The following is a 24103-nucleotide window of genomic DNA, read 5'->3' as shown; positions in this document are numbered from 1 at the left end:
CGTAATAACCACACTCTACTTAAAGATAATCTAAAATTATTGCAGTGCATCATACCCAGTACAAGTTAAATCAAGAACCAATTACAAATTAGTAAAGTTCTGATAACGAAGTTGTCAAATTAACAGCAGCATATCGCCATAACCAGACCAAAACGAAACGAAAATATCCAACGAAATATGAGAGGAGCGTTCTATGTCGGTACAGAGAAGAAAGCCAAGATGAAGACACCAGCTCCGAGGATAACAACCAGGAGACACTGAAGAAAAAGCTTGGCCGTTTGGTTCTGTTTGATGCTTGTGATTTTGAGAAGTTTTTGTCGTTTCTCTTCTTCAGATTCCTCATCTTGTTTTGTTTGATAACCACAAAACCACTCGTAGCCTCTTTTGAATAAGTTGCTGGACTGCGCGGTGTCCGCTGCTATGACATAACCGACTCTATGATAAGCATAGGTATCCAGCATAAGATATAACACTTGTGATTTTTAAAACTTACCCGCAGAAAAGTCGTTTTGTCTCTCGTTTTGATTTACTTTTGAGTCGGCTTTCGTCAGTTCACTTTCCAGGTTGTCGCTTCTCGGCCGTTTCCAGTGTTTTGTCCACCAGGTCACGCGGCTGATCTATCTCAGGTTTTTGTGGTTTTAATAATTTATGTCTTGCCCGCGCTATTACGCAAACAACAGGATAACTTATTGCCCACAACGCCGACATTAATGGCATGTTTGATACCGTAGCCCGCAACACACCTGTGATTTCGATGGAGCTTCTGTGAGCAGACTTACAACAACTCCGACAATGATTGTAATGCCGAAAATTATAAGAGCAAAATACATGAAGTGAACTTTTCCTATCAGCGTGTGATACCACTCCGGCCTGGAGAAACACGTGTCACATACCTTGATTAATATATCGTAGATATAGGAAAGGTTAGGCCTACTTGCAAGTCGAATGCTTTCTGAATGATTCATGACCGCATTAAAACACGCAGTTAACTTACCTGGTATCCGGTGCGTAGCAATTTCCGGCATTTCCTTGAAGAGCAAACACAATGATCATTCTGATGATACCGACCAAGAATCCAGCCATCATGCCCCAAAATGCACCCTGCATTAGAGAACTCTTTTCTACTGTATGCAGTACATTATGAAAAACGCAAATCAATATAATGCGGGCCTACACATACTTTGTTATACACTCTATTAGTCTATAGAATCATTTTTTATAATCTTTAATCTACGAATCACAATCTTTACAATTTACACTTTAGACGTATGCGAAGCACAACCCTTGCAAATTATAAGCTTATTTCTTGCTTTCATTCACCCAATCCCTTCGGAGTTCGCATTAAAACATCATTCATCAGAGATTAAGTTAGAACCTGTTCATTAAATCTTGTCCAGATCATGCCGGTTATAAATACAGCGGCGACGGGCGGGGAGAGATATCCACTGATCTCCTGTATAGAAAGAAAGAGCTGGCCGCCCTGCAATTGCAACATCACAGGAACCTGCACAGTGATAAATCAACATTGATTTAAGGTGTCTCAGATGATAGGCCTGCGTCTTTCTTTAACCCAGAAACGTCTCCAATCACTTGCTTACAACAAGGATTACACTTAAATAAATAAAATATACAGTTATAACACACAACTGCATTTTGTGATATTCAATGAACGGGAAAATAGGAAACAATAATAAGATCTACTCACCCAAGCTATACTAAGGCAGACCATCGCCAAGACCCACATACGCCCCACCAGCATCATTTCTCGCACATTGGCTTTAGGTCTAATCACGCGCTTCCATATATCGATGGTGAATATGGTGCTCGAGCTGGTAATGTTTAAAAAACACAAAGTAAAAGGTGTAACGAGCATCTGTGGTGTTTAAGTGGACTCTTAGCAACCAACCAACCAACCAGCCAAACAACCAAACAAACAACCAACCAACTAAACAACCAAACAAACAACCAACCAACTAAACAACCAACCAAACAAACAACCAACCAACTAAACAACCAACCAACCAAACAACCAACCAACCAACCAACCAAACAACCAACCAACCAACCAACCAACCAAACAACCAACCAACCAAACAAACAACCAACCAACCAACCAACCAACCAACCAACCAAACAACCAACCAACCAACCAACTAAATAACGAAAGTCCAGGAAGTTTTACGTTTGCGCCAACCCCGACACAATCAATCCATCAACTGGCATTTTCTTCTTACCTGTTGAAAATGGAGTCCAAGTCGCTCATCAAAGCCGCGATCATCACCGACATCATGAGGCCTCTTGCACCTGCAAAACATCGCGTCAATACCTGTTATCATGGACATGTGTTGGCTTCGTAACTCGTAAGTCTATGCTGTTAGCTCAATACACATTGACTGTTACAAAAATGCAAAGGTGTTCTATCGTTTTTGCGCATTATTTTTATCCTGAAACAAACAATCTTGTCAACTATGAAGCCGCAGTTAAATGCTTTTCGAGCTGACAAGTAAATAATTTTAGTTTAAAACTTGAACCTGTTGGCATAACTCCGAGAACGAGCCTTGGAAAGGCGATGTTTGTGCAACCAGTGGAACTCTGGCACACCTCATAGCAGATGTCTGGGTCAATGCAAGCCACTTCGTCTGTGATTGTGAACGGTTTAAGGAAAATGTAAGTTTATGAACAAAATATGAATTACTTCAGTGACTAATTCTGCCTTGAAGTTACAACCAAGTCCTGATGGTTGCAACTGTCTAACAGTAGGCAGCAAATTCCATACCAAAATTGCATCAACGTCATATAATGATTAAGCTAATACAAAGAAAAAATAACCTATTGCACGGTTGGTGTACCTGTATATAGGATCCTGCTGATCAACCCCGGTAAGACCATGAGGAAGAAAGGGAGAATTTTGATAAAGCCAGCCAAGATGGTTGCTCCTTGAGCGTGAGACAAACTTTTTGCTGCGAGAACCCTTTGAACGATTACCTATGAAATAAAACTCATACGAAATAGCTATAAATTACTATGTAGCAACAAATAATGTATTTAACGATATGAAGCCACGTAAAATATGTTATTTTCTGGGCAGCCGTTAGAAGCAAAAGATCAAGATTTTCTTGTACCTGGTCGGTGCACCAGTACCAGATGGAAGCTTGCGTTTGGCCGAACACGAAGCCCGGCCAAGGCACGTCTGGGTCTGCTGGTTCCCTCAACATTACAAAGGAATCGTTGTAAGGTTTTCCACAATCTGAAGACAGAATTAAGTGGAAATGTTCACGCCAATTGTAACGTATTGTGAATTTTACGACCGACATTCCTTGGGTTTATTAAAACGTTTTGTTCTGGACAAAAGGACGGTTCGATGTTTACACATTTTCTGCTATTGGTAACCTATGCAGCACAAAGTTGGCCTTTTATTTACAATGCTACACATTTTACCTTGATCAAGGGGTGGTCTGACGATTCTAGGTACAGCCTGCATGTACTTCTCTTTCATCGCATCGTAACCACCAACTTGTATGAAACCTGCGTAAAACAGTAGCCTATTTTTTTCATGGTGTTGCGACAATTCAAAACCAACAATTTCAAGAATTAAAATAAAGGTTTGAATTGTTAGGAGGTTAGAATAGAGAGGGTTTGAATGGTCGCATTATTATCACATAACCATTATTCAAGAACCAAATCGGATTAAGTTTTAAATAACGCCAAGGAACATGAAACCAGTTGTGTTCGAGACGAGAATGGACTCACTCAAAGCAGTCAACGCGGCCGCTCCTGCTACCATAAGAACTGCCTGTAAGGTGTCAGTATATATGACAGCGGCCAGGCCACCAGTTATTGTAAGAAGAGCTGTAATTAAAATGAGTCCTATGATCGATACATAAAGATTCCATCCCAACGACTGCTGGATGAAAAGACACCCGGAGTACAGATTCACCTAAAATGCATAAACAGCGCATTGACTGGACCAGACCGAATATGGCGAATAGCATAGAAGGGCCATTGTCTGAATGCGAGTACAAACGCATACGCCTGTATCTATCGCACATAAGGGAACTTGTAAGAAACATATATTATGACATGTCTTATGTAACATTAACAATTTACTCAGTGGAATTCACTTGGTACTTAACAGCTGTCGCAAGAATAAAGCTACAGAGCGCTTCAAAACTTACCGACACTTCGGTGAAAATGTAGAGCAGCAGGGAGAGTATCGCCATGAACACCCTCAATCTTGTTCCGCCGAAACGTTTCGATAAATACTCTGGCATCGTCACCACCTAAGTTATTTGCATGACGATTAAAAAACTAAAAATATTTGGTTCTGTCAGATCTTGTGCCTATCTCATGTTATCAGAACAACTTACGCCGCTTGTGATGTAAATAGGGACGAAAAAGAATCCAAGCAATTGAAGTACAACCAAAGCCTGGAAATGGATAAAAAATCGTGAGACGGCAAGTATTAATAATAGGCAGATGATGAGCGGAGACGTTGCAAAACAGGAACATTTTCACAACGTCACAAATCCAGCGAACAAAGTAAATCTAAAAGTTATCAAACTTACATTTACTTCCCAAGCCCCAACAGCTATCCCAATCGCGGCTCCTGATCCAGCTAACCCTATGAAGTGCTCGCTCCCGATATTACTCACAAATAGAGAGGCGCCGACCTGTAAAAGAATGTGTGATCAATTCTGCCAAAAATGGAGGCAATTAATCGTTCAAAGAATGAACAGATCCATTGCGCTTTGTATGGAAGTTAGTTTTGATATCAAAATACTTTATAACAACCTAACCCCAACCCCAACTCCAACCCCAACCCCAACTCCAACCCTAATCCTAACCCTAATCCTAATGTACCAAGTAGATACTAGAGATAAACTGAAACGTTAAAACTGTCGTACCGGAAGCCAAAGCATTGATCGTCCAGCGAGGAAATATCCATTCACTGTCCCACGATTTGATCGACACATTGCCTGGAACGATAAAATTTGTTTATTATGAATTTGATACAAAATAAAGTCGCTAAAACGTTGCCTCGATGCTGTGCAAGGAACACGAAGCGAGCAACAACAGTTAAAAAGTTTACATCGGTTAAATTAAAAGATAAACAAGAACTAAAAAGATCTGATGAAGAAAAAGATTTATGATTACTTGCTTTTAAACGCAAGTAGAACAGAAAGGAAAATAAATCAAGAAAATAATTGAAGTTTGCTATAAACAACAATAATGTCGATCATGAGCAAATAATAAGACCCACTTAAAATGAATGAGCCCCACTTGGACAAACAAACAAACCAATATAGGCCTTTCAATAGCTCGGAAAATATTTTTGAAGTTACCGTAAAGTGGAGATGGTATTTGATTTAGTAGTTCTTTGTTTTCACTATTGTTCGTCTTGTTTGCCAGGTACGCCTGTTAATCTAATGCTTGAATTCATGACATTACAATTCAAAAGCCTGTTCGATTGTTTTGCAGAAGTTTGCAAACTAAAGTGTTTACAGATCACATCGTAACGCATTGAAAACTGCGTTTGCGGTGTATATGGTTCCATGTTTTTAGCAAACGTCTGTCGGTTTTAAAACGACAGCATATTGCACATTGAAAGCATAAAAGTTTGTCGTTTGCAAGCAACCGCCTCAACTTTACGCTTCCGTGCCTATGCCAAGTTATTGCAGAATATTGCACAAATCATTCTGAAAGTTGTGGTGGTCTGTCAATTCAACCAACGTAGGCTACGATTAAAAAAAGGTCAATTGAACTTGGAAAAAATTATTCAATATTCATCGGTTGGTTGAATCGACCAATGACCGAAGGTTATACTCACAAACAAGCCCACGGCGACGACAAGAACAAAATAGACAACAACAGTCACAATATCCCAGGTGTCCAGCTTCACAACGGTCCTTGTAAAGTTCGATGACGACGTGGTTGACTCCATTTTTGTTGAATTGGCACAATTTATCAAGCCTTTACTCAACACCTTGATGGCTTACGATTTATCTCTCAACAGCAATGGGTATCAATTAAAAGCAAATTTAAGTTTAAAAGCTGAAACTTGCTTAAAGCTGTCATTTTTTTCATTGAGAAAAATCGAAACTATTTCACACCATTTTGTTAACCTAGCTTAAATGTTATAACATAGTAACCTAAACCTAACTTAAATCTACCATCTAGTGTAAATCTAACTTCAATTAAAGGCAAAACAACTAAATAAAGGTTTTTGCATAGCCTACTAATTCTCTTAAACAAACCGCCTATCTTTAACAACAGTGGTGTAGTATTAACTTCCTTAGCTCAAATCTTCACCACTTCAAACAAAAGTCCCAAGAACGGAACAAAAGTTGACATGGCACAAATAATTCAGGTCTGGTGCAGAAGTGCATAACCACAGAATGTCTTTGCGTAATAGTAACCCAACTACTCAGATTATGACGTCACCTGGTTGTGCACTTCGGCACTAGACTCCATTATTCTCTCGTTTATTGGGACAAATCTCCACTTAATCCCGACAATGATACGCACATATTGTGAGTGATTGTGGTGTAACAATGAAATGATAATTCTAGTATTGGCAACAAGACAACATAACGTCACCGTCTGTTGATAAACAATGAATATATTTTAGCCAGTTACAGTAATTTTGAGTTATAACGTTTGTTGCTTTATTTATGTGTTTATTTTCTATTCTAGTCGTTTTACAATAACACGCATATAGAAGACGATTTGCCGGGCCTAAGGATTGCTTTTCTGGATGTTTTCATGTGAAATGGCTCTCAGATTGTGTGCGGGGTCGCACCGCTGTGCCGGGAATGTTTTGAAAAATATGCCCAACCTCTAATTTGTTAGCATATTGGCATGTTTCTTAACTTCCCTCACAAAAACAAACAAGGTCACTCTAATGTATTTTACGTCACATGATAATGCGCTACTTGTACATCGTCTGTTGCAGTAGCATCATAAATATACTCAGCAATGCTAAATATACAAGCATATACTACCTTTAATAGTAAAGATAACCAAAGTTTGATTTTTGAGGTTTATATCTAAACTGCTTTTCAACGATATAAACCTTAACACTACTGACTCTAGACTTGAGCAACGCAAACATCTTTTGACAACATCAAACCAAAATCTGACGCAGTATTCATACGAGCAGAATAGAAAAAAAAAGCATTCCAGTGTTTCATCACTTTCAGCCAACAATTTTCCTGTTTGTTTTATTTTACCGTTGTAGTAATGTATTGTCACTTGCAAAGCCTGTTTATATTCCTCCCACAAAAACCAGACCTTTGCTTTATTTGGAGTTGATACATGTACGCTTGAAGCGCGCCATATAGGTGTTATGTATAACTTGCCATTGATCGAGAGTCATTCTTAAAGTACTTCAAGCGTTGTCTAAAATGCCTAACTGGTTTTTATCATAAAACTGAACTTGTCGAAAAATGCTATGATTTCAAGGCTAAATGACAGTTGTCAAGACTTGCATGACATATGATTAATAAATATTTTGTCCGATTATGCTTTTCAAAAGTCGTTTTCTCATTTGTCGATGCTTCATACTGATGAAACAATATCTAACACGACACTTATATACATGGCACAATTGTTACGGACTTTGTTCCTCACATGTTGTGTCGTTACTTACCACCGTGTTTTTGCTTGAAGCATTTTTTACCAATCAGCACCTACGCGTTTGTTAACTATTTTAATCACATGATTTGGCACCCTTGTACGCTTTTTAGAGTTTTTAGTCTGAGTCGGCGTCTGGCTGAGACCAATTAAATGTGGCTTTTCGAAGATCATCGGTTTGTTTCATTAGCGTGATAACGCTACAAAGTCTCACAGTGGAAGGTTACTCACAGTTACTCACCTTTATGTGCAGTTAAAGGTGTCGCGGTTCACCGTAAATGTGAAATTAAGCCTGGCTACATGAACGAGAAAATAATCGTTACACAATGTGGTAGTTTGTTTGCAACATACGTTATCTTTCTTTCTACTTAATGTAGGGCCTGGACTTAAACGTTTCTGTAGAACAAAAGTAATTTTAAACCTATTTTATTTTTTCAACAATTCAGTTTGAAAAAGTGATTTATGAAGATTTATAAACACATTAGAATTACATTTTCCAAACACAATGGTAGGACGATATATTTGGCTGCCATCGATTTGATCCCCTGCATTGTATAACCTGCTGCATGTTTAAGCGTTTTCGATTATCCACGCAACTCACTGCCAACTTGGTTCCTACCGCGTATTGAGCTGAGCGTTGTCCAATTATCTTCATATTTCTTTGCAACGCAGGAAAGCGGCAGCTTGCTACAAGGAGCAGAGAAAAAACAGAAATTAATTTAAATAACTATGTTTTACGCAATAAAAAAAAGAAATGGAGCATCTAGAAATGAAGCTGAAATTAGTCAGACCACTTCGTTTGTAATCTCATCATATTGGTTGAAACACAGACTCACGCTTGCATATTGGAGGCGCTACATCCCATCGAAAGTCGGTTTCACATCTGAGCTCTCTGTGGCCAATTAACATATAACCTTCTTGACAATAAAATCTTACAACAGACCCAGGAAAGTACAAGTCAACATTTCCAATTACACCAAATCTTCTGCCAGTTTCATCTGGGATCGTTCGGCACCTTCTCCCAACTACAATAAAAATACATTGGATTTAAAAAATACTATGATGTGACCGAAAATCCTGTTTTAAACTATGTCGTTATTTGTTTATAGTTTGATACGTTCAAACCTGATTCTATATTGCCACGCAACAATACATTGTCAGGGGCGGACAAAATTTTTGTTTTAAAACTTTGTATCAATATTTTCAAGAATGAATCAATCTATGTAGTAGCAGATCTTGCCTTTGTTGCAGTTGTAGCCCCACCATAATTGAGAACAATCGCATCGGTAGGTGTTTCCATTTCTTCGACAGACGCCGCCATTTTGACAAAGATTGTCTCGGCAAGGATCTATCATCACTGCGAAACAAAACCATTCACGAACGCAAATCTGATAATAATTTGCAGTTAAGTATTTTGCATAATTGTATTCAATAGCTAGAAATTATTCACATCTTTTGTTTTTCCTTTATAGAGTTTAACTAATTTACGCTTTTCTATACTTTGTTGGCAGTTGTCTCCCCGAATGTTACGAGGACAGATGCAATAATAACTCCACCGGTTACGATGGCAAATCCCTCCATTCTGACATGGGCTACTTTGACAAGCATCGGGAAACGCTGTGAACAGACACAATAGTTTTGTGGTAAATAATTACAAACCATGCACACGACCTTTCAAGTTACATTTCAAGCCAAATCGTAACTAAGGCGTTGGTAGATTCCATTCATGAGTAATATGCAGGTATACTGGGCACAAACAAATAAAGTTTGGCCACTACCAAAGTTTTTAAATACATGGCATTAATTGTATTTGCATAACGTAGAAAATGAAGTTAAGTTCTTAGCAAAACAACTAGAAAAAAACGTTTCTTACAACACGAGTTAGGAGGTTCTCTGTCCCACGTGCCACCTTCCCTGCACGTGATTGATGAGTTCCCGTTCAACTCTAGGCGTTGATCTGCGCAAGAGAATATCAGGGTCGTCCCTGCCCTGTGAGTTGTTTCGTTTCGCCCTGACATTAAAACTGAAGCCGGGACGACGGGTCGAAGACAACTTGAGTCTAGGACCGTAAAACAATTTAAGATGTGACGTTGTAGTTTTGACCAATTGGGTTTCACTTTTTCATTTAAAACCTCTTTCAAATTACCTGTTGGAAAATCAGTGGCTTCCTCTGTTTCGCAAATGTAGTTGTAGTTAATAAGCCAACCAGAACATCGCACGTCATTCCAGTCTGCCAAATCTCGTCGTATGCGTCGTATTCCAGCGCAACTTTCACCCCACCACCCATTATTATCTGGTTGTCCTTGACCCCAGGCTTGATAACCTCGATGCCCACGTAAGGGAACCCTGGTCCCGTCGTCGAACAGCCAGACACCTCGTTGCTTCGTCATACCAACCAGGTAGGTACCAGGTTTTGGCAGCTCATGCAAGATTCTCTCTTGAATTGCTCTTGTTTTAGGCATGGCCAGCCTGCCATCTTTATCACGGCAACTTTTCTTGGCATCGTCGTAATTCAGTTTAGTTAAAAAAACTTTGTAAGCTTTGGAACCAATTCCTGGAAAAAACGAAAATATATTTAAATTCATGATCTCCTTCTAGTTAAAGGGCAATTTCCTAATTGATCCAATAACTAAACTTCATTGAATTTTTTTTCTAAAATTAATGCATTTGCTTTGAAAACCAAAACTCTTTGTTTGTCTGAACGATAATAATGCAAAAAGATGCATCAAATAAATATCTTGTTTATACACAAACTTACTGAATCCATCACTGAAACAACTACGAGTGTTGCACTTCCTACTTTCAGCATCAGGTCCCGGACAATTTGTTCGCTGCCTCACATTAGCTTGGCAATATCTGGTTCTTCGTTGCAATCCGCCTCCACATTTCCTGGAGCATCTTGACCATTCGTGCCACGATGACCAAGTAGCTGTTGATAAAAATATTAAGTTTAAAGTCAGCCTGATAATATGGTTCGAACTTTTGTGACAAATGATAAGAACTAGTTTGCGTGCAGTTTACAAAAGTTGCAAAGCACATAAAATTATTTGATTTATTAAAGCAGGACAACATAATCCAGATGAAACATAAAAATCAACTGTTACGGCTTTTATACGGTAACTTAATAGACATCACCTTCGCAAACAGGAGCGTCAACATTCCATCGCCTATCTTCTTCACATGTGGCTGTCAATTCAATTGACCCATATCTACTGATAGCGTAACCTTCATTACAAGTGTAAGTGATTCTGCCTCTCGTAGTAACCCGGCTTCCTGGAGCCGGGGATACAGAGCCGTGTGATGGCGCCCCAGGGACAATACAGGAAATCGCTGAAAAATATTTCAAGTGCAATGAAACGAGTTTAAAACAAAATTTATAAAATATTTTTCGTTTTCAAATAGCTTAGGAACACGGTCGTCATAAATCACTGCAACATGTTACGTTATTAATATAATTAATTATTTAATTGATATTATTATTGTTATATATTATTATATTAAACGCAATAATTACGACTTACTACAATATCTAAACAATTTTTGAAAATGTTAAAAAACTCAAGCTCAAAAACAAGAGATTATCAAACAAGAGAAAATTATTACAATAAATCAATTCTCACCGCAATCTGCGCTCTCGGTAAAGGTAATATCATCAAGGTCAACTGAGGTCGAAAATTGGGAGCTGGATACCGTGATGTCAAGTTGAAGGTCATTTCTCGAAGCTGGGAAGGGATATTCGACGCTTAACCAAGCGCCTCGAGGTTGACCAGAATCGAATGACCACAAAGGTTGCCTGGATGAATGACAAATTTTATAAGTCATAGTTATGTTTGCTGTAAAATTAAATGCTGGCGTTTGAAATTGTGCTGAAACAGAAATTGAAGTACACAGTGATTTAATGGAAGAAGTTGAAGTTGTAGAAAAGATTAAAGTCCAAGTGAAAAAGACATACTCCTCTCCCTCACGCTGAAAGTAAAATCTACTTCCAGGCCTAAATTCGTCTACTTTGTAATTAAACTTCAAACAGAGATGACGTGAGCGCGAAATTCTTGGAGAGACGAGTATCGCTCGAGAATCTCTTCCTAAAGAAGAGAATTGGGCCCTGGCGACGTAACCTGAATAGTCATAAAGCTCTTGTAAATAATTATTATTGTTAAATTGGACGTTTGTATAATGTTTACATAAACATTGAAACCATAACCTTACCTCTGCTTCCTTGAGGTACGTTTGTTGCAAAAACTCTGCTAAAACCGTTTTGCAGATTTTCAAATCCACAGAAAGGCCGTCGAAAATCCTCAAAATCACAATCTGTGTCCACTGTTTAAGTGTGACGTATTTGTTACATGCTTAACCCAATTACAAACATGAAGTAGTAGACACAAAATTACTTGTGAATAAGTTATTGTTGGTGTTCAAGCTGCGCTATTTAATTGTGATCACTTCGCCAAAACGGTGAGAAGTGTTTGACATAACGGGATTAATAGGGTAAAACAATACATTTCTATATTTTTTTTGACGCATGATGTTTCCATTTATATGTTTGTTACATCAAAAACAAGACATAAATTTGACCAACCCACGCATATCGGTGTCTCCCCCCATGTCCCATTTTCATTGCATCTTCCCACTGGGTCGCCCTGAATCTTGAATCCGGGATCGCAGCGGAACTCAATTCGACTTCCGTAACTGTAATCGACTCCACTGTCTTCCACTGAACCATGCTCCGGTTGTGGAGGATCCTCGCATTTTTTCACTGATTGCAAAAATTAATGAGAGAACTGTGATCGCCTTTGACAATTATCAAAACCTTTAATAAAAGCAATGATTCTAATACACTATAAGTTCGACATAATAACGACAGATAACTTATCGACATCGACGACAGTTTAGTTATAAAAACTTTGTAAGCTTTGAAAACCAATTCCTAGAAAAAAAAAACAAGTAAATACGAGAATATAATTAAATTCATGAACTCCTTCTAGTTAAGGGTCAACTTTCTGATTGATTTAAACTTCACCGAATGTTTTTCCAAAATCAAATGCATTTTTATTTCAAACCCAAGAGTCTTTGTTTATCTGAACGATAATATTTAATTATTAATACAAAGGGTGCATCAAATAAACATTTTGCTAAACACAAACTTACTGAATCCATCACTGAAACTTTAGACTTTGAGTTTGAGTTTCTTTAGAGTTAGAGTTAGAGTTTAGAAACAAGGGATTTCAGTGGAGGCAAATAATGAAATTCATTAAAAACAGAAAAAACTGTAAATACAAAAATTACTCAGAACACCTTCACAAAATGGCACCGATCCACTCCATGTCTTGTCAGATTGACATCTTCTTGTGCTGCTGCCAACCAAAAAGTATCCATCGTTGCATGTGTATGTGACCTTACTTCCGTATGTTAGGCTTCCAGAAATTTCTCCGTTCTCTAAAGGTTCTAGCTCTTCACACGAAGCAGCTAGAAGAGCATTTAAAGTATAAATATAATTTTCCATTATCGAGTCTCGAGGGGCAATTTTAACGCAGCTTCCGCAGATGCAATGATTGCTTATCATATTGTAGCCTCGGTTAACATTTTACCCCAGTTACGGCCTTGCAAGATATTAGAGAGCCTATTACACGGCAAAGTTTTTAACTATACTGCACACAAAGCATAACACCACAGGTACTGAACAAAAAAAAAGATAAGACAAGCCCAGTTTAAACTACTTTGTTCAGTTACTAACCTACCATCGCATTTGGCAAACGAATTTTTTGATGCTTCGGCAATTTTAATGATAACGACAAGCTTGTAGTTTAAACGGTTTGGTGACACTTAATCACGCGACGCTTAATCACCGACACATAATCACTAGGACATTTAATCACGCGACACATAATCACTAGGACATTTAATCACGCGACATTTAATTACACATTTACAATGTTTATTTACATTTACAATTTACATTGTAACAAGTACATGCATATTTACATGCAACTAACATTGTATTTTACGGTGTAACGTTTTGATGGTACTTTGGTCAAGAGCTTCGGTGACAATAGAATAATGTTACATATTACATGGGTTATACGTAGCAATGCAAAATGACATGTTACTTCCTGATTGGCTAATGCGTTTGTATAAAAACTAAGGTTTGGTTAAAATCTCCCCTTCTTGTCTCTACACATAACATCAGTTTTACCTTCTGGACTGTTCATTACTGAATTGGAGTTATAGTTTTGTTTAAATGTGAAAAGATGATGAAAATGTTTCTATTGTGATACAACTTACTTCGGACAATATAACAATTAGACTTTATGAAGCTGGTGTTGATTTAAAGAAACATTATAGAGAAAGCCGGCGCAACGGAGTCAAAGACAATTGTCGGGGAGTTCTAAAAGAAAGACTAATAGCCTTTGGCTTTAGGCCAACCTTAAAAGCAATCCACATCGCCATCCCCACAAAGAGATGCACACGAGCTTGAATTACTGAATTTTCCTCACGCTTTTCCGACATCCAAGTGATTATGTGTCGCGTGACTAAGTATCCAAGTCGCGTGATTAAATGTCCTAGTGATGATGTGTCGCGTGATTAAATGTACTAGTGATTATGTGTCGCGTGATTAAGTGTCCTAGTGATTATGTGTCGGTGATTAAGCGTCGCGTGATTAAGTGTCGCGTGATTAAGTGTCGGTACACCAGTTTAAACATACGATTTTGTTTTAAAAAATTCATACTTACTAAGACAGTTCGGCAACTTATTTGACCAGCTTCCACTAATTAGACAGCTTGATGAGGGATTTCCTCTCAAGTCATATCCAACATTGCAAGTGTAACTTAGAACATCATCTACCGCCCATCGCGAGTTGAATGAACTTGGTCTAGCGTGTGCAGGTGTGGTTCGGCGTGGACAGGTTATTTCTAAGAAAAACATATTTAGCTAACATAATATTAAAAATAGAAATGTTGTAAACTTAAAATCACTCACCATTGCATCGTGGTGGTGGACTAGAAAATGTTCGATCTTCCTGACAAGTGGCTTCAGCTTGACCAACCAAGCGATATTTTCGATCACAGGAATAAGTTATAGTTTCATCATACTTCACTCTGTAAACAGCAGGAGCAACAGAACCGGCATGTGGAGGGCTAGGCACGTCGCATTCTTTGACTGTTTGAAAAATGCAAACATTTGCTACAGAACAGGTAATACATGAAAATAAATACATCTTAACTGAAATTTCATAATCTGTTTAATTAATTTGATCTAAATTTTCAACAAAATGTGACTTGATGCGAAACGTGATTAGAGAAAAGCAGATCAGTTAAAACGTTGTGCCTTAAAATTTACTTCACAATTGAGTTTTCCTGAAAATAAAACTTGGTGCTATGAAAATATGGTTGTTTAAACTTGTGAATTTACCGAGCATGGATGTGTAATTTACACCTTAAGTTGGTTTTAAGTTTTGTGATTGCCTTTTGAAAATCGAAATTGAAACCAGAATGACGATTACCTTGGCAGCCTGTTTGTGGTAAACAAGAAAATATTGCAACGTAAAATTTCAAGACTCAAATATATTTATCGCTTGTGTTAAAACACGGAATCAGTGATTTTAGTTCAAATATTGCCCGGATATACAAGTATTGTATTTTGTTAAGCAAACTGTTCATTTTGTATGAGCACATTATCTATTCTACAGTAACCCGTTTTGTCCGTAGCAGTCGCTTTATTAGAACAAGTACAACGCATTAACTTACTCAAGCCACTCCTATTTTCAAAACGATAAAATCCCGCGTGACGTCATCAAGGGTTTCAAACCTCAACATTTTATAATTTCCGCAATTTCACCAATTCCGTAGTTTTCGGAAATATGTTCCGCGGAATACTATTAGTTTGAAATCTTGTTTCGGAGAATGGTTGCGAAAATGAGATTGTATTGTTCAGTATCGTTTAAAAGCAACTCGTAAAACTGTTTCAACATCATCTTGCTTACTTGCTGACTTACTTGTGCAAGTAGGTGGAGGATCAGACCAACGACCACTTGACGTGCAACGTGATTCAGCCGATCCTGACAACTCGTAGCCAAGATCACAAGTGTAAGTGACTCTGTCGCCATAAACCCATTGACTTTTATTAGGGTTAGCTGTAGAATGTTCTGGAACGTCTCGGTGTGCACATCGTCGTACTGAAATATCAACGTGCACATTATGAATCTTACGTGCTATTTCAGAGTGTTGGTAATAACTCACAGTGATTGTGAAACGGTAATTCTGTAAAGTTTTACTTCTGCAGAATTAATTCTGTTAAAATGCTGTGCTATATTAGAAGGTAGAAATGGCAATTCTTGATGATCACTTTTCTCTAAATAGTGTGACAATGTGTTTACAATGAGAAGAATCTATTCTATATCTGAGTCCCTTTAAATCTTAGTACAAATGTGACATTTGAATAGTAATAAGATGACAAAAATCCAATAAATTGCTCACTGTGGCAATATGGTAAAGTATTTGACCAACTTCCACTAACTAGACAGGTTGATGAGGGATTTCCCCTAAAGTCATACCCAAGAGCGCAAGTGTAACTTAGAACATCATCTACCAGCCATCGCGACTTTAATGAACTTGGTCTGGCGTGTGCAGGTGTGGTTCGACGTGGACAGGTTATTTCTAAGAAAATTGTTTAATTGGATGTGATTGATAAAAGTATTACATTTTAAACATCTTTTTTCTTTTATCATCCCACCATTACACTTTTTTTCTTAACAATACCTACCTTGGCAACGTGGTGGTGGGGAAGAGAATGTTCTTTTTTCTTCGCAAGTTGCCCTAGAGGTACCGACCAGTCGATATCTTCGACCACAAGAGTATGTTATGGTCTTATCCAATGCCACTCTGCTATACCTTGGAGGTTCAACAGAACCGAAGCTTGGAGCTCTGGGTACGACGCATTCTATCTCTGTTTACAATAAAAATTTTGTTTAATAGAAAAGGTAAGTAACCTACAAGTGTAAATCACGTACATACTATCTTACTTATTTGTTCGTCAAGAACAAGAGAAGCCCTGACTTATGACTTATGATTATGTGCAGCAACGGGCTATTGCTTTGTTAGAACCGTCAATAAATTGTTAGTTGAACACATTCTTGTCATGAATTAACCAAGCATATATCTGTATGTATTTTTACAATATATACAATAAAAGACTTAAAACGTTAAACAATGAACTCCAAAACAATAATTTCGTAAATTAAATATTTGAAAAACAATGTACGGTATTTACATTTTAAAATCGTAACAAAATAAACTAACTTTCTAATGCAAGCGTATATAGATATTTTATTGAACAAATTTATTAAGCATTTGATTATGTTGTAAAAATGAATGGAATTAGGAAACTTCTATAACTTAAAGTAGAAGTTAAATTGATGCAAACATAACTCATATAGTTTTACATTATATACCATCCAACGCGATATAAATGGACTTGGTATATATTCCTTTTCAGGTGTGGTTCAATTTGGGAAAGTTTCTTTGAATGCTAAATGCATAAATGCGCTTAAATTTAAATCTCGACACAGCCAATCTTACCCAAGCAAGTTGGAACTGCTCCCGTCCATTTCTTGTCGGATCTACATGTCCTGGTTCTTGTTCCTTTGGGAATGAATCCATCATTGCAAATGTAATGAACTGTATCGCCATAAGTTCTGTTGCCTTCGATTGTCCCATTGCTGAATGTATCCAAATCATCACAAGGAGCATCTAATTAAGAAACTAATAAATGGTTATTTTAAAGCCGAAAACGTGTAAAAAAACTGGACCAAAATTGCTTGGAATTTGCCAATAAAAAGCTTCCTTTACTTGAAAACATAATGAATGTCCCGTTATCGGTTTTCTACTACAGTACAACTATTTTGCTTTCACCAAATTGTTACTTGGATTAAAACAGGACATTCCACAAACGTTATCACAGACACATCTCTTCAGTGCTCCTTTACAATCTGCATCATTCTCACAAGGTTTCCTGCAAATTCTTCCTTCTTCCACTTGGCAAGGATCAGCACGACAAAACGAGTCAGGATGAACTAATTCTATTAAATATTCAAAGTAATTATTGCAAACGTTTGTTTTTATTTGTTAAATTACAAATTTTCGATTAATGGGAACAGAACCTGGTTCTGTTTGTTGTTGTATTTCAGTAATCCAGGACATTAGCGGAGCTACGCTTGTGTAGTATCCTGGAAATGGGTATTTTATGCCATTTTCTGTGTATGTTAATCCACATCCCCAACCCCAGCTCACAATTCCAATTTGTATCCAACATCCCTTGCCAAGAACATTCTCTTTAAACTGCAAATAAAGTTGAAACGTAATAAATATCATGTAAACTTGCATTTACTTTAGATAATCCTCCTTAAATTTTAAGAAAAAACTCATAATAACATAACATTTGCTATAATTGAGCTTCAGCAAATCTCTGTTTCAGCTTTGCCTACCTCTCGTACAAGTGGTCCGCCGCTGTCTCCTTTACATGCATCAGTTATAATACCAGGGTTTCCCCCAATTCCACAAATCATTTGGTCAGTAAACGTTATTCCTTCGGGTAAACCTTGTTTTCTCATTTTGGCAATACTTCGATTGCACCTGAAAATTTATGAAATAAATCTAACACTTCGTAAACTGTTTTATGTTTAAAAATCTCTCAGAGCACAGCAACTTCAAATTTTTGATAGTTTACCCAGTTACAGTGACAGTGACAATGACAGTCGCAGTCGCAGCCGCAGTCGCAGTCATAGTTATACTCAAAGTCATAGTTTTATTTCTTTTGTAAAAAGCTCTACAAGCCATCTCAGTTTTCATATTTATTCCAATCATTCGAATCAAGCTTCTGAGAACTGAAATCTACTTTGGAGTCACCTTTCATCGTTATGAAGTCGAATTAGTGCTTGGGTTAAAAATTTCGAAACTTTAAAATCAAAATCCGAGGGATTACGAATCCTTGTTTCACCAAAACCTGTAACGACTGTTAGAACAGACTTTCTTTCAAGTTCTCCTTTTTCGATCAACCAGTCGCCTAAAACAAGTTTAAGCTTCTATTTACGGACAAAATCATTTTAAAAAATATATTTTCTGCAATTGTACATGGCCTACCTTCAGTTTTGCATTTATCACTTTCTGAAATCTTTCTCCCAAACAACGTCCTTTTATTTCTCTCCAAATATTCACCGATGCAATTTCCATCCATGCATGGCAAGCACACTGGTCTCACATATGACGTATAATTCACCCAACCTGCATTTCCAGTTTGTTGCCAGTACAAGCCCAGTTGCTTCAATTCTCTGCCTACAAGAACCTGTAGCAACATATTGATTTTGTTTGTCATTGTTTTCAGAAAAAAGTTGATTTCAAACATACAAGATACAGCTCTTGTTTTGAAACACTTTTCAGTTGCAACATATTCTGGTTTCATCAAACTTCTAATGCTATTTGATTAAACAAAATTACCAAAGCTATGTCGTAATCAAATGTGTTGATGGAAAAGTTTTCGTGCTCATAAATCTTCTCTGCTTGAAAAACTTGTACATGTGAAGAAAGCTGAGATTGATCGCTTTCCGGTAACTGTCGAATACCTTTGAAACAATTGTTAACCAACAAACTTAATCAACGATTTTGTTGTTTTACAAAACAAACTTTGAATGAGATTCAACCAACCAAACGTAAGCAAGATATTGTGCGCCCAATCTCTTGGTCTTGCCATGCCATGAAAGACATGAGCAGCTGTGAGAACCCATCGATGGTTGATTAAAGACCCACCGCCTCTCACACGGCGATATGTCTACAAACGGTACATTTTTTAGGTAAACTCGAAATTTTAGCTGAGTGTTAAAGCTATATATGTAAATAATCAAGCTTACGTTTGAAACTCTTGCCCGATTTTCGGCTATTAGAACTTGCCAAGGCCAAGCAGCCAAATTTGCTTCCGTTCCTTTTACAACTCTGCCAATACTTGCTCTTTTCTTCACATTTCCAACATCTGCAGATGTTCCGCATCGACAAAAGTCTATAGAAGCATTTTATTGGTCTTGTTTAAATCGTATTTCATTGTTTTTCAAATAATTTTAAAATTTAACTGCGATGGTTGAATGGATTTTGACTATAATAAAAGTACACAGTGGTTTGAAAAAACTTATGTTAGTCCATGTTTTAATTTAATATAATGATTTTTAAATTGTTTCGAAATTTAAACCTCATGTTGAACTTTTCTAATTTAAAAATATTTCAGTAGAACTGAGTAATAAGCTTTACAATTGAACTGCTAACTTAGAATTAACCTTGGCTAATAAAAGTATCGGGTACTTCAATTGAAGTTGGGTTGACTAAAAGTAAGTGTCTGGGATAAGTTAGGGATTGGAGTTCGTCATAGGTAGCACTCTCATGAACATTTGATCCAAATGCTATCACGTAAATCTACAACATATTGCGTCATTTGTGGTGTCAAATATGAAAAGAATTCAAACCAAAAATAAGTTAGATAAATCCAAAACATGGAATATCGAAACATTTATGTTTAAGTGTTGACTTTTATAGCGCTCCTGAAAATTCAAACATGCTATTTATTAAATTAAAAGTTTGTATGTTGAACATGTTGAACTTTTCTCGTTTAAAAGTATTTCAGTAGAACTTAGAACTAACCTTTGCCCTTTAAAGTATCGGGTCTATAACTATAAAGTATATTTGATCCAAATGCTATCACGTAAATCTAAAACATATTGCGTCATTCCTGGTGTCAAATGTGAACAAATTTCTAACCAAAAAGAAGTAAGATAAACCCAAAACATGAAATATCGAAACATTTATGTTTAAGTGTTGACTTATATAAAGCCCCTGAAAATTCAAACATATTATTTATTAAATCAAAAGTTTGTAGATGAAATCCACACAAAAGTACGTTTGGCAAATTTTTTGACAATCCATCTTTAAAATCTTGCATCACGATTTTTGGGGAAATCAGTCCTGGAAAATGTTGACCTTAAAAAATGAAAAACAATCTGTAACTAAATTCTTGGGTATAACTGAGTTGATGACGCACATAGCCTATACTCCTTTTACCATTGATAAACAAGAAAATATTTCTCATGTTTTCCGAAATGTTTTGTGCGATCCTTGAATAGACTTCCCGTAATTTTCGCAACCCCTCCGCAGTGTTTCTCAGTTCACCAACATTTTGCACGAACTTTTCTGCGCCAAATCACGAGTTGATAACATTTTTTAGTATTTAAAGCTCATTTTATAAGCATTACATTTTTGTTTCAACTTCATTTTTTCCTTTAACCTTTTCCTTTACCTCTGTCTGTTAAAATAGTTCTCAGCGATCGAATTACTTCTTGTGTAGGAACTGAAGCAAACTTCAGGACAACTTTGGATCCTGAAGCAAAAACAATGATGGCGCATTTCAAGTAGTTGTCTCTGCTTGCCTGTAAATTTAAAAATGAATTTGTTTGCACAAATAATTTGATGCTGGTCTACATACAAGATAGAATATATGTCGGCCTACTTTAAAAAAATGAAAGTATTTACCAACCTCAATTACAAGATTCTCAGCAAACTTCAGGGAAACTCTAAGAGTTTCATCACTGACATCTTCAGAAATATCAATAACAAAGATTGTTTCATGCAATACTGTTGATGTTGATGGTAATGAATGACCCAGGCTGTGGCTGTGGACAAGATCTTCAGTTGTTTCCAGATTTCCTTGAAGTCGACGTAAAGAAGCTGAATTGCTGGCAGGGTATCGAGGGTCTGAAAAAAAGCACAGTTTCATACGTTAAGAAAATGAAACTTTTCTGTAGCTTTTGAACTTTGAACACGCACCCATTAGTACGTACTATATTGCGCGCCTTTCTTTGCCAGATTGAGAGACTTAATAATATTCTAAACTTTATCTGATATATAAAGATACAGTTTACACTTTTGTTATTACGATGAGCTCCTTACGACACCTATGCATTTCGGAGCACCACCATCGCTCCACTGTAGGAAATAGAAACATTCTTGTTGTCGATCTCCAATCATCGAGTATCCTTCATCACATTCAAACTCAACCATCGCTCCCACCGTGAAATTGCTCCTTGTCAAGAGATTACCGTTTATTGGAACTCCAGGATGCGGACATCTTGATTCATCATCTAAATAAAAACCACGACAAATTACAACTACTCTGCTATAATTCAGTCTCAGTTATAACTCTTTTCAGTTTAAGGCATTGGATGAAAACTCCAACAAGGCATAGTTTAAATATTTTCCAAGTCAGCAAAAGCTTCATTCACCAATAAAATCGCAAATTGCGTTTAATCCACTCCACTGTCCGTCTTCCATGCACGTTTGAACGCTGTCTCCTAGAAACCGTTGCCCTGGAGAACACTGAAACGTCACTTGGTGTCCAACCAAATATGGGTCATGCTGATCCTGCACAATGTCGCCACCCATCGATCGAATAGAAGGCAATGGATCACCACAAGTTGTAGCTATAACGGTTTAGCAAATTGGAATAATTCCAAAACCATGTTTGTGACGTTAAAATTGATAATTTTTGTTCCTAAAAAACGTTTAAACTATGAGGTTGATTTTACAACATGACCTTGGCAAATTACTCACGAGCGCAGTTGATTAATCTCCCACTCCAGGTTCCTCTTCTTGTGCATTTCCTCGTTAAATCTCCGGACTGAGGATAAAATCCGACGTCACACCGGTAGTAAGCTCTTCGTTGAAATCCTTCTCCGTCATATTTGATTGAAGCGTGTGTGGATGGTGGAGCTTCCCCGCAATCGATATCTTTGAAAAATACGTTTTGAAATATAACACTTAGTCAATGAAAGTTACATAAAAATAAAGATAATTGATATTTTCATGTGTAAATATATGACCTGGGTTCACGCAAGTCCTACCACAATACCCATCACACACACAACTCATGTCTTCCGTGCAATCTGAACTTGTCACACAATTTGTTCCGCATATCATGAGATTTTGCAAAACTCTTTCTTGGTCAAACCTGCGGCAACTTCCTGAAAATAAAGTAACAAGTTTATTTGCAATGACCTTGTTATATATGAGATAATAGCAAATGCTTTAGTTACAGCAACGTAGCATAAAACGCTTCATAACGACTCGCTTTGAACGACTTTATCTTTGATGTTTATTGACATTCACTTACGAGCACAAACCGCCAATCTAGTCCAACTTTTCCTTCCATGGCATAAGTTAAAATTTTGAGATCCTTCTAAACGGTAACCAGGCGCACACTCATACTCAGCCATATCATCATATTGGTAAGGTGGCGACGGTTTCAATACGAGTGATCCGTTCGAGAGTCTTCGATAAACGCGAACTCTTGCCATATTTGGTATCACCGATGGTAGACCACAAAAGTTATCTATGAATAATGTTAAATATTATGTAAATTTCTGGTTTCATTTTTCAGCTGTATAACTTCATAAAATTACACGAACACTTGTTGAAATGTTTGAAAGGAAACGAAAAACTTTCGCTGACCGTACATACATGTTAAAATAATCTTGTCTTCATAACTTTACTGTCAAATCATTCAGTCTTACATTCCAGCTTTAAGCAAGCACAAATCATTAATTTTTATATTCAAGCTTTATCAGGAACACATTATAACTCACTCATATTGATGCAAGACGTTCCACATTCATGATCACAGCGACATATTTTTCCACCTTTACACTGAGCTTGTGATGGACAGGGCTTACGACAAGGTCGTCCTACAGCATCTGCCTTTGTTTGGTTTCGTCTTGGACACTGAGCTGAGACTTTGAAACAAGAATTATTTGTAGTATAATCAAAAATGGCTTCCACAAATACATAATTTTTTACCATCTTTAGTATCTTTGACTAATACAATAACATATGAAATACTCGTTTACTTTGGTAAGTTGTTGAAAGCAAAACGATTACTGCACAAACTTGACAAAACTCGATCTCCATGTTTTCCGAAATTAAATTTTCTTTCTATAACATTAAGGGAATCTTATAAGCGTATGTCTGATTGCCTGGAGCAAAAAAAGAAACAACCCAAATGACTAAAGTTTTTGCCACAGATTTCTATTTTTAAAATTACATTCATCAATCATCTTGACAGGTCGGGGCTGATCTGTAATTAAGGTGTAACTAAACTGTTAGAACTAAAACATGGCTAAACGGCAATAGCTTTTCTTCAAACGAACCCTGTTGTTATCTAGTAATGTATAAAGCTCATTCAAGAAACAAAAACACTTGTGAAACCAACCATTCGTGCTAAACAAGCCAAGTTGACTGAATTGCCTCGTTCCTAGACGAATTATATCCGGTAGCTTCCTTCTTCTGACGTCAGTTTGTTTCGAGTCGTTGTTTTTTAAACTGTGAAACGTGGACAACAACTTGTAGTGGTGAGTGGCCGGAGCTCATGCCTACGGTAAGCGTTGGAGTAA

General features: G+C 37.1%; 2 protein-coding genes across 3 annotated transcripts; both read right to left on the bottom strand.

The window, feature by feature from the left end:
* Window positions 1–19: 19 nt before the first annotated feature.
* LOC143468499 (sodium/myo-inositol cotransporter-like) lies at window positions 20–6082 on the bottom strand. 2 transcript variants are annotated; one of them, XM_076965761.1, is made up of 17 exons: window positions 5828–6082; window positions 4905–4976; window positions 4566–4670; window positions 4368–4427; window positions 4176–4280; window positions 3751–3937; window positions 3439–3525; window positions 3123–3247; window positions 2850–2985; window positions 2532–2639; window positions 2235–2304; window positions 1706–1829; window positions 1376–1504; window positions 995–1101; window positions 744–870; window positions 494–617; window positions 20–418 (listed from the first exon to the last, which is right to left on the bottom strand). In XM_076965761.1, exons 1-17 carry the CDS (start codon window positions 5939–5941, stop codon window positions 192–194), a joined length of 2007 nt encoding a protein of 668 aa, XP_076821876.1. In that variant the 5' UTR covers window positions 5942–6082; the 3' UTR covers window positions 20–191. The 2 variants fall into 2 exon arrangements, with proteins under 2 accessions (XP_076821876.1, XP_076821878.1); XM_076965763.1 differs by having other exon boundaries at window positions 20–415.
* A 2360-nt stretch (window positions 6083–8442) lies between these two features.
* Window positions 8443–23885, bottom strand: LOC143469448 (uncharacterized). The gene is made up of 38 exons (XM_076967142.1): window positions 23561–23885; window positions 23300–23446; window positions 22828–23046; window positions 22538–22678; window positions 22269–22445; window positions 21941–22138; window positions 21614–21799; window positions 21196–21413; window positions 20959–21088; window positions 20724–20852; window positions 20563–20642; window positions 20307–20373; window positions 19529–19674; window positions 19326–19449; window positions 19119–19243; window positions 18765–18966; window positions 18531–18687; window positions 18110–18257; window positions 17786–17963; window positions 17549–17704; window positions 17205–17375; window positions 16390–16572; window positions 16104–16283; window positions 15611–15802; window positions 14608–14787; window positions 14361–14540; window positions 12916–13095; window positions 12209–12385; window positions 11839–11949; window positions 11585–11747; window positions 11253–11425; window positions 10768–10962; window positions 10391–10561; window positions 9779–10186; window positions 9506–9691; window positions 9133–9249; window positions 8873–8989; window positions 8443–8657 (listed from the first exon to the last, which is right to left on the bottom strand). The coding sequence occupies exons 1-38, from the start codon at window positions 23619–23621 to the stop codon at window positions 8443–8445; spliced, it is 6288 nt and encodes a 2095-aa protein (XP_076823257.1). The 5' UTR covers window positions 23622–23885.
* Window positions 23886–24103: the final 218 nt, after the last annotated feature.

The sequence above is a fragment of the Clavelina lepadiformis genome, chromosome 8, assembly GCF_947623445.1.
Source record: "Clavelina lepadiformis chromosome 8, kaClaLepa1.1, whole genome shotgun sequence".
Lineage (NCBI taxonomy): Eukaryota > Metazoa > Chordata > Ascidiacea > Aplousobranchia > Clavelinidae > Clavelina > Clavelina lepadiformis.
This window is presented reverse-complemented; position numbering and strand designations above follow the sequence as displayed.

Bases quoted from the DNA above. Each gene is read 5' to 3' on its own strand.
- LOC143469448 (XM_076967142.1), bottom strand. From the start codon at position 23,621: ATGGAGATCGAGTTTTGTCAAGTTTGTGCAGTAATCGTTTTGCTTTCA. The intron at 16,573-17,204 runs GTAAGATTGGCT...TATTGTAAACAG, and splicing joins AGCAGTTCCAACTTGCTTGG to AGATAGAATGCGTCGTACCC. The intron at 8,658-8,872 runs GCAAGATCTGCT...TTTTTATTGTAG, and splicing joins GGGCTACAACTGCAACAAAG to TTGGGAGAAGGTGCCGAACG.
- LOC143468499 (XM_076965761.1), bottom strand. From the start codon at position 5,941: ATGGAGTCAACCACGTCGTCATCGAACTTTACAAGGACCGTTGTGAAG. The intron at 2,640-2,849 runs GTACACCAACCG...TCACAATCACAG, and splicing joins CAGCAGGATCCTATATACAG to ACGAAGTGGCTTGCATTGAC. The intron at 618-743 runs GTGTGTTGCGGG...AACCTGAGATAG, and splicing joins AAGCTCCATCGAAATCACAG to ATCAGCCGCGTGACCTGGTG.